This window comes from Pocillopora verrucosa, chromosome 13 (assembly GCF_036669915.1).
Source record: "Pocillopora verrucosa isolate sample1 chromosome 13, ASM3666991v2, whole genome shotgun sequence".
NCBI classification, from domain to species: Eukaryota; Metazoa; Cnidaria; class Anthozoa; order Scleractinia; family Pocilloporidae; genus Pocillopora; species Pocillopora verrucosa.
In genome coordinates this window covers 6,276,615-6,293,736 of record NC_089324.1, presented here as the reverse complement: position 1 = coordinate 6,293,736, position 17,122 = coordinate 6,276,615, and the positions used below count along the sequence as shown (strand labels likewise).

Below are 17,122 nucleotides of genomic sequence, written 5' to 3'. Positions count from 1 at the left end.
TATCAAATGTAACTTAAATGAAGAAGGGGTCGTTTCTAGCAGCCATCATTATGCTGTGGATGGACGAGAGAAAGGAGAAGCGAGTGAAATCTTATCCGGATTTTCTTTGAAGCCATTCAAACTAGAAACATTATGTAACCTCTAGAGTCGTCTCGTCAGCCAGTTAACTATTGTACAGTTTACAAATGACTGTAAATATATTAAGATCATATGTACATTTAACTAATGGTAAAAATAAGGCCTGAAAAAAATTCAGGCCCGACGGAATTTGAACACAAGACTTCTGCGAAACTAGTGCAGCGCTCTACCAACTGAGCTAACAAGCCAACGGGGAGCTGGTCATTATTTTGGTTCTATATAAACCGGTTAAGTGGTGGTGAACTCTCCAAGTGGTACGGTTTGTTTTAATATTCGTATAATAACCCGCTTTTCTTTCAAAATTTCTTAATTTGATTGCTATCGCTCTGACGAAGGGCTAACGCTCGAAACGTCAGCTTTTTTACCCTTTACGGTGGCTAATTTACGTTTTCAACCCAGCTGTTAACACTAAATTACCTGCTATACTCTCCCACCGACGCAGCACCACAGTTTCTTTAGAAACTTACCCCTATGAACATAGCCAACAGGAGGAACAAACAAACTTGTTCTCATCTACTGCATCGAGAATATCGATTTGTACTTTTGATAAAGCTGTCTCAGTGCAAGCATTTGTAAGCTGACTGGTACTTTACTTTAACTGACTCCGAAAGCTCTTTCAAAGATCTTACTCACAATCATAAAATTAGATATGGGCAGTTTATAGTTGCGCTACCGAAAAAAGATATATTTACGTACTCCCGGGGACCCCAAAATTCCCGCTGCAATCTACGGTACCATCATTTTTCAACATAAGGTGACTTCTTTGTCCAAGGTTCTATAGTTGATATTTCGCGCTGGTCTGCACTAGATGAGGCTTTTCAAATATGCTTGTTTGCGTTGTCGGTGGCGTTGTTGGTGGCGACGTTGTCGGTGTCGATTCCCTGTCCGAGATAGAAATATTTCATACTTTTAAGGAAACAGCAAATAATCATTACCCTCGCGATGCTGGTTTATACAAGATTTGAAAGGATGAAATTTCATACTATGTTAAGTTATGTTATGGAAATCGCGGACCCGTTTTGAAGGAAATGCGTTCGCAAAAATTGTAAATACTGGTCCAACAATTTTCGCGGATGGGAAATATAATATAACTATGTTTTTAAACTCAAAGTTGGTTAGGTGCCTTTACAATTATCAATGAGCAGGAGACAAACGATCCGCTTAACTGACTAAATATCAGATTTGAATTAATAAAATTTCTAAACCTTACCCATTCTTCATGTAAAGTGCAGCCACACCAACTCCAAGACTGATGAGGGTAACGAGCAGCGCCAACCCCGATACAGCCAAAAGCAGCTTCAATGCCCGATCCTACAAAAGTAGACGAGACTCAGTAAGCAAGAAAGCTAAATCCCTCTCTTTTCCTTAACCGAGAAATGTTACACGGTTGTATCAGTCCATTACAACAGTCCAAGGGTATCTTGATTCATTCTTAAATATGATTTATCTTTCATCGCTTTTGAGTAACGCAGTTGCTTAAAGACTAGCATACTGCCCTCCAAATCAGCCGATATGATTGAAAAATAATTTTTAATAAGACAGGGAAGATACAGCTTTCCTTTCAATTCATAATTTCTTCATTTACTTAGAAAAATCGATAAAAAATATTAGGAGAATATGCCCGGGGATAGCCTATTATGAGCTTGCAGATTCATTCCAATTACAAACCATTATAATTCAGCGGCAGTTTAGCTACATTTATCAGAGACAATCTGATGGGGTAAGTGGCTCATTTCCCTTGTGTTCCTACTTTGTTGCTAGTCAACCTTTTATCATCTGTTATATTGAATGAATTATTCTTTGATATAAGTGCACCAAGGAGGAAAATGGCAGGCCATTTTTTAAGGAGCAAGTGAATCAAAGGCCTGGATACTGCTATATTCGGGAAAGAAATACAAAGGTTTCATGGAATTTCCTAGAATGCAGCAAAAGCCAATGAAAACTGATCAGGAATACTGCTGCAGGATGATGAAAAGAACGCCGCCTGCTGGAAAAAAAAATTGTAAAGGAGGTACCGTCAGAGAAGATATCTGCAGACTCCACAGGGACAGAGCTATCAACCTGTGTGCAAACTTTTAGATATTTTCTTTCAGAGACAATCATAACGAGTTAAGTGATTTAAACTTAGAATTCATCAAGATGATATGATTTAGGTAAAATAACACAAAATGTGAACTGATACCGTGGAAGGGTTTTTTTTTTCATATGGAGCAGAAAACAATAAAAAAACTTCAAAAACCAATCAATACTAGTCAGGGCCAGCGCCAGTTTTGTCTATTCCTTAACGTCATGTAAAACTATACATCATGAAAAACGAATTATGAATAACGAATGACGAATAATGAAAATACCATTATTTAGCCGCGATGCGTTGAGGTAAATATCCACCACTTCTAACTTCCGCCTCGATGAATAATTGCTAATAATCATCACCATTATTGAAAGATAAATGAGAAAGAGGGACCCACACAAGACAAGACGAGCCCGGTTCTGAATAAAACCCTATGTTTAGATGATCTAATTTTTCTTTTCAAAATGGATGTCATAAGGTAACAATTGAACAGACTTTGAACCGATATTCACCTAGGAATTTCTTACCCTCTGTGGTTGTACTCGAGAAACATCCCTCTTTTGAGTGGAAAAAGATCCCGTTGTTTCCTGATAATCCACTTGGACCACAACAGCTGTTTGTGGATCCATCTTTATATCTATAAAATTAGAATGCATCAATCAGGATCTCTGATCACGCTGGAATGAAAAATGTGTTAGGTAAAGTTTCCATATTTTGTCTGTGAACTAACTAAATACATCTTGTAACTTGCAATAAGATAGAATTCCGTGAGCTATACTATTTGCAGTCGCTCTGCGCTGGACAAAATCTGTGAAATTTACACTCTCGATCGCCCTCCACACTGGTGGTCTGGCCAAACATGATTTTTGGGCTTGTGGCGACGCAAAAAAAAGAAAGAAAATAGCAGAACATCGAGAATATTTTTGAAACTGTCTCCTAACCCCTTTTCGTGGGCAAAAAATATAAAAAAGTGGGTACAGGCTAATTCTAGATCTGCCTCGACATGTTCGCTTGACGATGCGTTCTCAGAGTTTATGCGTGTCCTCGGGTGCTTGTGATGCTATTTTCATCGCCGCATGATACATTTTGTCTGTCATGATGACTGCAGATATTTTGCTTTATTGGAATTGGTCTTTCTTTTGCGTTTATCATTAATAGTGCACACAACATTGAAAGGTCGGGAAGTTTTGCTAAAAACCAGGCTAGAACTCTCCATTTGCCCGGTTATCTCGTTTAAAAGCCGTCACAATGGGTTCGAATGATGTTGAAAATAATTTAGGCATCAGTATGGGGAAGAAAATCAAATCCACTTTAATGTATTAGCGGTATCCCATTTTAGGCTTACAAAAAATTGTTTAGCACCTTCTTTCCTTCAGCCCATCATATGCATTCACCATGTTATCAGTTTATGAGGGCAAATGGTGAGGCGATCATTTGCAGTAGAACAAGTAGAGTCGAGGAATCACTAAAAAAAGAATTTAGCTTTCCATCGGATATGCGAGTTTTCGTTATTATCGTTAAGTTGCATCTTCAAGAATGTTACAGTGCCTTCTCATTTCGTTAAAATAGCTCTAATCTATAAGGAATCGTTGTATTTACAAATAGCTCCACATTTTTGGCTCTATGGCTTTAAAAATCAGACAACTACTACAAAAAACTCAAGACTCCCGGCGAAACAAAGTTTTGTGATGGTATTAATCAGGAAAAAAAAATATTACTTTCATTTTCATATATGATTAATAGTTATAAAATTCGCGGGTGTAAGAGTTTTGCTTTTCCGTTTGCAATGTCTTCTTGCATGTATTACACAATCCACTGCCGCTGTTTTTCCAGAGGATTATGGTTGTAGCTGGATATGGATTCCGGATTGGCGTGGCCAGTTAGCTTTGAGATCTCCAGTGGGTCGAAATCATAACGGAGCGCTTGGATGACTGTTTTGCGACCTCTCGAATTTGAGAATTTGCCGTCCAGGGAGGCAATGGACGCAATATTCTGCATTTGCTTTGCCAATGCATTTTTTACAATTGGAATTATCTTGTACCAGGCATTGGATTTTGGGCTGTCAACTGGACTCAGGTTGAAGTTTTTAGGAACGTTATCACCTTCGGACGATTCGGACGATGGCCAACGTACTCGATAAATGCTCTGTGCGGATCTCGCTCTCCACCCTCCGTCCTCCGAATCTTGTTGTTATACTTTCTGACCCGTTTTTTCGCTTGACTTTTTTCGGCATTGATAGCTCTTTGGTTTTCTTTCGCGATGCTTGGTTTTCCTCGGCAAGATCTGTCGTTTGGCTCTCTTCCATTTTGTTTTTTTCTTAAACAAGTTTTCTCGTACTTTTGAGTGTGAGGGGTTTCCTCAAATTTTCTAAAACTTAAAATTTCAATTCAAAATTTGGCAGACATCCATTTTCTGTAAATTTGTTCATTTCCAAGGTGATATTTTTCGTAGCACGAATTGCATTTTTGTTTTCACGATAGCAACAATTTTTGCTCGCCATCTGTCGGCCATGGTTAACATCTGATATAAGTTGACTCTGGTTCCATTAGTAATTTTTACCTAATTTATTTATTATTCTTCGTTCAATAAATTTTTTTAAGATATATATTTTTTCCATCCGCACTTTTCTACCGGAATTTTTTTTCATCCGCATTTTCCTATCCTTATTCCGCAGTCATCCGGTCCACGTTTTACAGACACCCACCCATACACCAAGAAGTTATAGGGGTCCGCTTCCAACCCCAGTCCCTCCCCCACTTCAACTTGTTTCGTTTCCTTTGCTATCTCAGACGTAAAACTAATATTTAAATTCCGGGACGACATCGAGACATTAATTTTTGACTTACTCGTATTCACTTAAAGACAATTTACTTCTCATATTTTGTGGACTGTGACGCAGTACATCTGCCCAACACCAACCGAAGAATAACCTTAAAATGCTAAATATATCAGATGCGTGAAGCCATTCTTGATTTAAACGCAGAATATCCCTTGAACGTTTCAGACACCGACACTAAATTGTTATAAGCCCATAGTGATAAAGTAACAATATACCAGAGCTTATCTTGTATCCACTTATTCCCCGGTCTGGTTATAAAAGATACTGTGATCTGAAGAGAGAGAGAGAGAACAGAATAAAACAATACTGTCATTAAAATGGTGGAAACGCATTTAAAGTTTCTGAAGTACGGGTCCTGAATATTGGCGATTTTCTTACGCATTTTTAAGAATATTGGAAAGTTTAGGCGTCGTTTGCAGTACGCCGATTTGAAATCTTGAGATTTGAGCATGCTAACTAAGAGGAGCTAGCGACCGTTTTCTTTGTTAACATTGAAAGTAAATTGCATTAGTCTTAAAGTTTTTCCTACAACAGTTTTATCTGATCTCATCCATTGGTAAAAGAGAAACATGGGAATAGAGCTGTGCACATAGTATTGTTTTCAGAGAAAATATATCAGCTTGCTCATTAATATCGAATGAGTCTCTGGCAGCTGTTGTTTAGGCTCTGACATGCTCTATCAGATATAGGAAAATAAGCAACGGCAGTGAAGGAAACCGGGCTAAAAACGAGTGATTTAGAATCAACACCATCTATGCTTTTGAATGAGAATGCTGTATTGTTATGGAATTCTTTGCCATTTATTGCTCTATAATAGAAGCGCGACAGGCGTGACACAATCGCCGTAACCAAAGATGCTGCAAAATATCATTTCTGCCGCAGGCCAATTTGTCTACAATTACTTTCGATTTGAATTGTGCAAGACAAGACTTGTATGAGGTTCTCACACCATCTAGTCAAGGAGAAGAACTATAAATATCCACGGCAGTTGGATGGTGATTCCATGTATGGTGATGCTGGAGAGCCCCTCCTGTATAAATTAATTAAACTCTTCATTCTTTTCTTTTTTTTTTCTAATATAATCTTACTGATATTTGACGCTGGGGTACGACCATCACTGAGCTGAGTCTGGGTCAGTTGTGACCTTAATAACAAGTACAAATACAGAGTTTTTATCGACGAGATCCAAGGAGGAGAGGCGCAATTTGATTACTTTATCCATAAACTCATCAATCAACATGCTTTTAACTATCTTTGAGTGATACAATTTAGGAGAAATCGGGCTTGTAATTAAAATCAGACTTGTGCTGAGCGATTGGACTCTTTGATCTAGCTTTCCAGTGCACACTGTCAATCCTCATCAATATTCATTTGTATCAGTATGAAATTCAGGTTTTTCAAATTTTATCAAACTAGTTCAAGATTATGCACCAAAGCCGACAGGGGTACTTAGCGAGACCAAAACGGCCAAGTCAGACACTTTCACATCAGCTGAGATGAATAAAAATATCCCTAAAGATGAAGTACAAGGGGCAAAATCATGAGACTAAACTATCTAAATTACTGGGCTGGATATCAGGCCGAAGTTCACCGCATACTCACAAAGTTACTTACGATAAGTTAGGTGTTGACAATAGTAAGACGAAGTGAAATATTTGATGTATTCCGACTTTGATCTTTTGATTACAGCAACTTGCATAAATTTTTAGATCTGACAATTTTAATGCATAGAAAAAAGCGTACGTTGTACTTTGATCTTTCTTCCTTTCAACATATGACCAGGTTGGAAAATTTATATTTATTACTATTAAATTCTATTAATCAAAGTTCAGCAGCCAAAGTTCAGCATTGATTGATACAGCTAGGTCAGTTCGTTTTCTCATTTCAAAAATATATCTTCCCTCGAAGAATTAAATAAAATCATTGATGAAAAGCAACCAAATCCATGGCTACAAGACAAGGCGTGGAAACTCCCTTAGTCTAAATATAGTAGAACATATAACCGGCAGATTTCCGTTTCCGATCAAGTTTCAAAGAATTTCATCTCTCTTATTCCTCGCATCCTTGAGAAGGAAATTAAATTGTCTATTGCCAATGACTACGCTGAAGATCAGAGCGTTCAGGCTGGCCAAGGGCCTCATCCTCAAGGTGAATTCATTGATTTGACATCCTTAAGTTTATTGATGCCTGATTGATAAATAGTCATATCGAGAAACATTTCATAGGACAGCATGCTTGCCTTCGATTAATTAATTGATTTTTTTTTCAGTTTTTGTTGGCATCTGTTAAAAAAGCTTTTGTGCATCCTTAAGCATGTCGAATGAATCGTTCATCGCAGCAGCTATTACGAACAGTTGATGTACTGTAAGCTAGTTGCACCACGCCAAAGCTTACATTGAAAAGGAAGAAAAGAAAGCGAAAAAAGCATAAGAGATAATCTTAAAGGCACTTGGCAATTTGGAGAAGAAGGCATTCAAGAAACACAAACAACCTGTGCGCCAGCAACAAAAGCAAGTTTATTTGCTTTTCAATAACAATACGTTACAGTAAAAAAAATTTGAATTTTGCTATGGTAATGCAACAATGAAAGGGAAAAATACATATTGAATTGACTTATTAATCAATCAATTTGATTATCCCATACAATTTCTTGTATCCATGACAAATATATTTTTCAGTTGTATTGCATGGAAATAAAATAGGCCTTACTACTGCCCAATTGAGGCATGATATCTGCCTAATTTATACAACACATTTGAAACTAGCTACCCAGAGTAAGTTTAAGGTCGATTCATTAGGCAAATACACCTTCATGGCTAAATTCACTATATTCCACACTATAGAAAATTTGCTTTGATTTTGAAATTCTTGTAATTAGGAGATAACAATAAGATAGATCAATTTTTCTGCTATTGGCAACATAACGGGAATTCAAATTCCCCATCTCTGGGTAAAATTTACTGTTCAGCATCGCAATTAAGCGATTCTGTTCAAAGGAACAGCTGGTTGGGAGCGTGCAGTTGTAGGTCTCTGAGATGCAGCCCTATAACAATGAATTATGTTCTTGAGAATTGTCTTAAATTCTGGAATTCTTTGGGGATAAATTACCACGTTCACAAGCGAGTTGCTGAACTGCAAAATCTTGCTTAGGTAGAAAATTGTCAAAGAAATCCGAAAACCCAAACCTTCAAAGTATGACAAGTTATTTATCATTTGATATGGAGTCCAAGTTATAAGAGAGGCTCCTGAAACCAAAAATAATGTGTTGGCTAATTTTGATTCTCTTGCAGCTCTGTGATTTCGGATTCCCTTCGTAGATTTCCGTTTGATCCAAATACAGAAATACGCGACACACATGGTTAGCAATGGCGTGGTCTGGAACAAGAGGAGAAGAACTTTGTAACTTGGATGTTTTATGATCCCATTTAAGTGAAGAATAAGGACAGCAACGAAAACCGCTGCTACGATCCACGGCATGGCAATAGCACAGAGGTAATTACGAAATGTCAGAGTTCTGTGACGTAGGGGGCATACGATGGCAAACATTCTCTCCAAGGAAATGACTGCTAGTGTATAGATGGAAGTTAAACCAGTGAAAGCGTCAAAAGACGTTGACAGGAGCCACCGCAAATGAGAATGTCGTGTGCTTCTCCGAGTTATAAAAAGTGGAATTGCGAACAATCCGACCATTAAATCAGCAACAGCCAAACTGATTAATAGAAAGTAAGATCGTTTGCGGGATCTCTGTCGGTGGAATACCCAGATGGAGAAGAAGTTTCCCGTAACGATCAGTACCGTTAACAGTCCGAAAGCCGAACTCCAAAAAATGTTCCATGAGTTGAAATCCATGTTTGTAAGCAATTGTTTCCTTAAGACCTCTCCTGGCTCACTTTCTCTGATTGAAATAAAAATTATAAACTTATCAGATTAGAATAAAATCTTCAGTCATCATCCTTATCACCATGTTATTGCCATAATTGGTATTACTTCACCGCGAAAGATAAAACAACAATTTTGCGGTTGTTTACAAGGAAATGGGCGAAACTATGTTGGAGAGGTAAACCATCTCATTGAAAGTATTTGGTTAGTTATGTTGATCTGTGGCTTAGTTGGTTATATCAATATGTGCAATCTATTTCAATGAGCCAGCTTATTACGTGTATATTGAGACTGAATGGTAGCGGAGGACATTTCCCTTGTTACAAAATTGAAACTAACGCTTTGAGATCTTGAAAAGGAAAAAAGAAGAAGAAGAGAAGTTAAAAGTAGTAGGAAAAAGAGAAAAACTGTAACTCTTTAACTCCGCATTCCTGAATTCATAAGCGTAGACCCAAACTTTTGGGTTACAGACAAAAAAAATTGAAACGTCTGCCTAAAAGGGAATTCCTCAACGGGGCACTTTGCACCCTTATAACTTTACTCAAGCGATGGTACACAATTTGTTCAAATGATATTCCACTGCTTCAAAACCGGCTATTTATTATCGCTCGTGAGGTGAGATATTTAGATACTAATTTTAGTCATGGTTTAGGTAGACTTGGAGAGGCGCACGCACACGACCCGGAAGTTCGAGAACGAGAGGTCTTTGCGACTCTCTATTATGACCTGAGCAGGAATAAAGTATCTAAAGATAAGTTTACTGGTTGAGCCTCGGCGCTGAATGATCGAAATGAAATATAAGGAAATGAAGCATTTGGATAAAATTACTCCTGAATTCTGTGATTCTGAGCGGGAAAACCATCACGTTCACCAAGCTTGATTAACACTGTTGACTGGCTATGCGAGAGATCTTGAGTCGCGTTCCATTTAAACTAAATTTACGAATTCTCGAAATTAACTCAAATGGAGATAACTTATATATCAGATACTGTACAGAGTTAACAAAATCATACTCACAGTTCCTCTTCTCTTGAAAAAGAATGAACCCTACCAGCAGACTAGACCGAGCACTTCCTGCCTTTAGTCAAAAGGGAAAACAGGAACATTTAAGGAGATTAGCGTTGGCAACGTGTTCCGATTCTGATTGACATTACTTTCTTTAACTCCCACACACAATTGAGGACGAGGATATAGTCTGAAAACTGAATATGTTTTCAGTTTAACCTAAGTCTCAAGATAGTCATGATCACCTAAAGCCACTACCTAAAAAAGACGATCATTTTCTTTTTCAGTCTATACTAGGATATTGCACCTGTCCTAGAAACTGACAGTTGCCAAAAAGATTTTTGTTCATTCTCGGAAATGAATAATTTTGGCCTAACGTCCAAATAAATTTTGTTTGAAAGCATATCTCTCGTCGTTCCCATGATCCATGATTGGTTCTTGCAAATTAAAAGTAAATTTTAAAAAATCCTCACAAAACCTTTTTCGGTTGCCATTGAAGCAACAAGATGTAGTCACTTAGTCTGAAGACTAAAAGCAAATTATGTCATCAGCTTACCTGTATATAAAAGCATTTCATCTCCAGAAAATTGACTCAGCAGCTTATAGCAAGGGTTCGTCCGACCTGTTTTTGATAGAAAGAACTTTCAGTACTCCTATTTCTCCTAAGTTTAGTTTGTAAGTGCGTGGGTGAATAACTTCCCACAAAATTGTCCACCCTCTCAAAGAAGTAAAGTATATTAATTACATTTTCATTCGGTACGCTTAAGCGGTTAAGTACTGCAAATACAAAACACATTCACGCTGATGACTGAGTGGTCAGGCGATCTAAACTGACTTTTATTTTACCCTTAAGTACAAGCAGTGGGAAGTGATAAATACTGCTGAAGAGTTATCATGATAATATTGACAAACTCCGCCTATTAATTACTGTTAAACGTATCTATAGGCCTTTAGAATGCAAATATCCTTCGCACCACCTGAGTTTGCTTCTACCGCCTCTTTATTTTTATCAGCATTTATTAAAAGATACGCATAAATGATATCACAAGTCGCACATCGGACCTACCAGTCAGTAGACTTAATATCGCTTTTTTCACTCACTTCGCTGAGGAGTTGACCTCGGATCTTTAAAGTTCATAGAGAAGATCCGTTTTGTAAGGCTTCTCGCAAACCAATGACTGTAAAAAATTTCTTTTATCTTCTGCGTAAACACTGGAACGCAACCAGAACAATGAAAATGCATTATACACGCACTTGTTAAAATTGTAGAACCAAGGAACAATTAGATAAAGAGAAAATACGACTCCAAATAATGGCAAGAGTCCGAGGGCCAACCTTTAACGGCGAGCGCCAGCATTCTAATGGCAAGTGTCAACATTAAGTACAAGCAATGGGAGGTGAAAAATACAGTTAAAAAGTTATGATAATATTGACAAACTCCGCTTATTAATTACTGATAAACGTTTAAATATGTACTTTAGAATGCAAATATCTTTCGCACCACCTGAGTTGATTTTACCGCCTCTTCAATTTTAACAGAATTTATTAAAGGATACGCATAAATGTTATTACAAGTAGCACATCGGACCTACCAGTCAGGAGACTTAATATCGCTTTTTTTTCATTCACTTTGCTGAGGAGTTGACCTCGGATCTTTTAAGTTCAAACCAATGACTGTAGAAAATTTCTCCTACCTTCTGCGTGAAACATCTGGAACGCAACGAGAACAATAAAAATACATAAAAAACGCACTTGTTAAAATTGTAGAACCAAGGAACAATGAGTTCAAGAGACAATTCGACTCCAAATAATGGCAAGAGTCCAAGGGCCAACCTTTAACGGCAAGCGCCAGCATTCTAATGGCAAGTGTCACCACTTAGTGGCAAATGCCAAAATTTAATTGCAAACGCTAACAAACGTATTGGTAACATGATTTCGGTTCGACCAGTGCCTCGTCTTCTCACCGGCAAACATGATTCGGTGACAAGCGTCCCGTCCATCACTTTGACAGCGTCACCAGAATTCCGAAAATGGCTTTGCCGGGTGTAAAACACAACGATCGCACCTCACATCCGTAAACCTCTCAGGGAGTTTTTTTGGAACGGAATAAGCATGTCTGTTGGATTAAACCTACACAGGCATTTCGATCGTTTATCCAGTCGCTCAAAATTAACCAATGAAACGAATTGGACTTGACACGGCAAGAGTGCCGAGTCAAATGCCCTCTAATTCTTACTACTAACACAAGTTATTTTCTTATCCTTATGAAATAAGAAAGAATAATGAAGGTGATTTAACTGAGCAGAAATGAGCTCCTCGATAACATTTCATATTATTGCTTATATATTAGCAAATTCATAAATGGTCTATGTGAGGGCAACTCTGATCATAAAGGCGTCAAAATATCGTATGTAACGTACATTTTGGAACACAGCTCATCAAACATCATACACATCACGACTCTAACTTTGAACGCTCTATTACTTTGTAAAGTGAAGCGGCCAACTTTAGTTTTAGAATCAACACCATATATAATTTAGATTTTATTACAAGTGACGAATCTCAGCACACCCCTGTGGTACAGACATAGAGGGCCCCCGTTCTGACAATAACTAAATGGTCTGGATACTTTTTTGATTACCTGAATTAACTGAAAGCTCGATTCGGGGGGGAGGGGGCGTTGGGAAACTCGACCTTCATTCTGACATTTATGGAGATAAGAAAGGAGAGTTAGTAATTAGATCATAGAACACAAAGGCTCAATGTTGGATGAATAATTTCATTTTGCAGATTATTGTTAGCTATATATTAGCTTTTAAGTAATATATCAAACATCGGTCTTACTAAAAAGACTTGACCATTACATTATCAGCTTGATTAAATTGAGAGCCACAAAGTCATGGTACTTAAGGGAGCACGTCACGCCATTGCGAGTCCGTTTTTAAGGTACAGATAATTAACCTAAGTGGAGGGAGATTGCTTTACAGAGCCGACAAACACCGGTGGCGTATCAAGGGAAGGGGCCCGGGGAGCCCCCCCCCCCCCTTATTTTTGTAAGAGACAAAGGAATCGCAGAAGGAAGAAAAGCCGGCAGGCAAGTGACAACCCCCCCCCCCTCCCCTCCTTAGCCCATGGTCTGGATCCGCCACTGAACTCTAACAAGGTGGAAATAAACGAAAAAGGATCATGTCTGGCTATAACTGGAAGAGACCGACAAGGGTCTCCTCTGATCGCTGGTATGAAAAATATTTCAGCTGAAGTTTCCAAATTTTGTCTGTGAACTAAATGAATACACCTTGTAACTTGTAGCAAGATAGAATTCCGTGAGCTACATTGTTGCAGTCGCTGCGCGCTGGAAAAAATCTTTGAAATTTACACTTTCGATCGCTGTTCACAGGGGTGGTCTGGCCAAAAATCATTTTTGGCTTGTGGCGGCGCAAAAGAAGAGAACTGGAGAACAACTAAACTATTTTTGAAACATGTGTCCTAAACCCTTTTCATGGGCAAAAAATAAAAGAAAACTTTTCTCCGACGAGAAGTCGAGAGGACCGCTCTTAGCGGGAGCGGCACTTAATAGATAAATGCTGTCTTACAGAGTATCATAATCTACTCTAATCTCGATTTGAGGAAATGATTTATCGCTGGTTACCCTGTCGACCCGTTTATAGCATGAAATAACATAACAGTATACTTACTGTTATCATCAGGCTCCTTAAAAGTTCCATCGCAAAACACTTTGTTTTCAGTGGGATGCCTCTTCATAACACCGTCACCTTTTCTGCTTACTGGGCTCCATATTCGATAAGTAGTGCCAATGGATGGGGAGAATGGGTGTAAACTGGATCCACAGCCCATCTATCAAAATGACCACCTCATTGAAACGGTTCCTAGCAGCCTAATGTCAGCAAATTTAAAATTTGCTAATTTAATTAGGACGCACAGGACATAAAGCTGCCGAAGATAAGAAATATCCTGCTCAAGGGTCACTCACGATGATGCATTTACTATGTACATGTGAAATAAATTATATCGGAGGGCCGTCTTTGCCAGTCGAACCGAAAAAATGCATGAGAACAATCTGATTAGGAGCGACTAGTTGTGAATCCGCCATCATTGTTCTAAGTGCCCGCGGTTTTTAAGGCCAAAACACTTTCTAACCCAATTTAGCCCAGGAATAGAAATGAAAGCATCCTCGGCATTATTTCTATTGACTACTCTGTCCTGTGACTCCTATGATTACAGACGATTACATATCAGCAGCTGCGGTTAGACTCTCGAACATTCGTATATATGATTGCACTTCGAAGATGGGTAAGCTGTAAATGTCAGGGTAAGTGTCAGCTGGGTAAATTTTCCGTCAAGCAGCATCGGGCAACAGAGTACAAAACATTGAACGAAACATCTTATATAATCCAGCATCCCTAGATAGATCTGCGGGTAGCGTTACTTTAGTGCTACTAAGAGCAAACAATAGGTGGATTTCGAAACCACTTGTTGGGCAAAGTAGTCTAATGATTGACGTCAGGCCTTAGATACCGAAAAACTCCCAGACATACTTGCCAGACAACAAAAGCTAATTACGACTCAGCCTATTACGGAATTTTAACTAATTAAGTAATGCTGTCAAAAATGAAAACAGGTTTCTGCGCTCCAGTGATTTCCATCACCAAATGCTCCATCTGTCTTTTGGTTTTTTTGCATTGTATTTGCCAGACCAGCGCTTTGGATGGCAATGGAAATTAAAAAGTGAGTGGGAATAACCACTGTACGACACGTCGTTTGTTTGGTTGTATTGAAAGAAACACAAGGTTGATATTGTATTCGAATGACGTTTCAAACTTTGAAAGTATCAGAATGGATATAAAAATAGATCCAGTTTGAGATATCAACCTTATCGTATTTAAGGCTTGTAGAGGTTTGTATGGCTTTCATGTGCCACACTCGCCAAAATGCAATTGCGACTCGCTTTGTAACAGACATAATTGCATGCATTCACAACCATGCGATTAGTTTTTGCGGAAAATTGTTTACTGCCCGTGGGGGCCTTCTACCGCAGTCGAGTAAGAGCGGAAACTAACTGTATGAAAACAAATAGTTTTTCCATTACATATGAGAATTTTTTTTTCATGTTGAAGAAGACTTTTTCACTTGAATTATGTCGCTCCAATCAAGAATCAATATATTTGCAACAGCGTAATATTGTCGATGCATCTATTATGATATAACGCGCGCTGTCATCGGTTGAAAGAGCGTGCTCTATGAGAGTATAGAGCATAGAGCTGAGCTAAAGCTTTCACGCCATCTGCCAAATTGCGCTATGTTCGACCTTTTCCGGGACTTCTTTTTAGCTTTTTTCCGATAATTGAAAGTGAAATTTCGGAACAAGCGAGCCGGCAAGTAGCAATAGAAGAACCAGAAGAAAATAGAAGAACGTTCTTAAAACGTGAGCAGATACGAAAATCCTCAAAGGAAAAACAAAATAGACATTCCGAGTTTTAAAGATTTTCACGCTCAGTTAGATCGCAAGCTTAAGTACGGTAATAAAAATCAAACACAGCTAACACTTGTATAGTATATAAGCTTCAGTGTTAAAAAAAAAAAAACAAAACAAAAAAAACACAACAGAAATGATGAAAAATATAACCAAACTGGCATAACTGTTAAAATTCATTCTGATCATGACAGTGTCTGAGCGAATATGATCATGCTGAAGTCCATCGCGGCTCACTCATCATGACGATCTCCGATCATCACCGTAAAGCAAGCCTCAGAAAGCCTCATATCCTTTCCGATGCGTTGAGTGGAAAGTCACATCAGTCACTGCAGCCGAGTTTTACTGCGCTGTCATCCCGAGCGATCTTCATGTTCCGGTGAATTCGGCTGTCGTTCATTCCAAAAACACTCGCCTTGAGCAGTTTGTTTTCTACCATGTCATGTGAAAAAACTCGCGTGTTTTTATGAGCCATAATTCGGCTGAAGTTTACTGAACATTTCACTTCAATATTCTATATAAGAGACTTAAAAAATTCAGGCAAAAGTGTCAAATTCGACCTGCCGAACTATTTTAGTTTGTAAACTATTGGAGAATGTGAACTTTGATGGTTTGACACTTTTGACAGCTTTAGTCTTGTAATGCCAATAAGATTATTTGAACTATTCTAACAGGGATTCTGATTGGCTTATTGTGGCGTGCTTTATGAGAGTGGCGACTACGTCTTGTGTTTCTCCCTACACTTCTTTCGTGCTCTAGCCGCTTCCTGCGTGCTTTATAACAGAACAGAGCACAGTCAAGGCTTCTTTATTTGTTAAGTAAATCCCTTGCACAAATCGATGAGGATGGGAAACCAATGACCCTCGATTTTCTCAATCTGGTCGTCCGTGATACTCGTCATCGAATCCGTCTTTCAGACTTGTCAGTCAGCACTGAAGATTAATAATGAATATTAGTTTAATAATGTAATATTCCAGTACCTTTCTTACCTTGACGCTTGCTAACTTGTTGACGTTCCTAAAGCTGCAAGACAAGCTGAAGCGAAAAGAAAATGTCGGGTGACCAGTCCAAAGCTCGTTTCACTGGATTGACGGTTGCCAAAACAAGCAGTGTGAAAACAAAGACGCGGGGGGAAAGTGAGCGGTTATTAAGATGGGCCCCTTCTCAATTACTCGTGTCTCCGGAATTTGACGCAGTTTTTGATTAATCGCGTCAAGGCTTGGATGCCGCATTAACTTTGAAAAGTAGCCCGAAAAATGAAATTTTTTTAGCATACTTTATCGAAGTGCGTTTGAAATTATGCAATTGGCAAAAAAACAAAAAAAAACAAAAAAAAAAACAAACAAACAAAATAGCAGAAAGCGAAAGCAAAAACTAATCACAATATGGAACTGAAAGTTTTCCCATTGTTATCGTCCGGCTACATACTAATAAATAATGGTAATAAGACTAAGTGGAGTCCAATTTGGTCTGTAATCATATAAGAGATTAACAAAATCGGACGACCGCGAAGCGCGAGTCCGATTTTTTTTATCTCAGTTGAGTATGATTACGGACAGAATTGGACGACACCAAGTCCTGTCAACAATTAATCAAAACCAAGTCAAAATTTTGGAAAGAATCTAGACATAGGTTGTACATTTTCATAACAAAAACTGAAACAAAAACAAAACAAAACAACAGTTAACTCGGCCAAATT

At 38.3% G+C, this 17,122-nt stretch overlaps 1 protein-coding gene across 1 annotated transcript; it reads right to left on the bottom strand.

The window, feature by feature from the left end:
- Window positions 1-8,024: 8,024 nt before the first annotated feature.
- Window positions 8,025-8,897, bottom strand: LOC131796983 (adenosine receptor A3-like). Its single transcript, XM_059114599.2, has one exon. It carries the CDS (start codon window positions 8,895-8,897, stop codon window positions 8,025-8,027), a length of 873 nt encoding a protein of 290 aa, XP_058970582.2.
- Between the last annotated feature and the right edge of the window lie 8,225 nt (window positions 8,898-17,122).

What these genes read in the sequence shown, in the direction of transcription:
- LOC131796983 (XM_059114599.2), bottom strand. Translation starts at nt 8,897, where the DNA reads ATGGATTTCAACTCATGGAACATTTTTTGGAGTTCGGCTTTCGGACTG.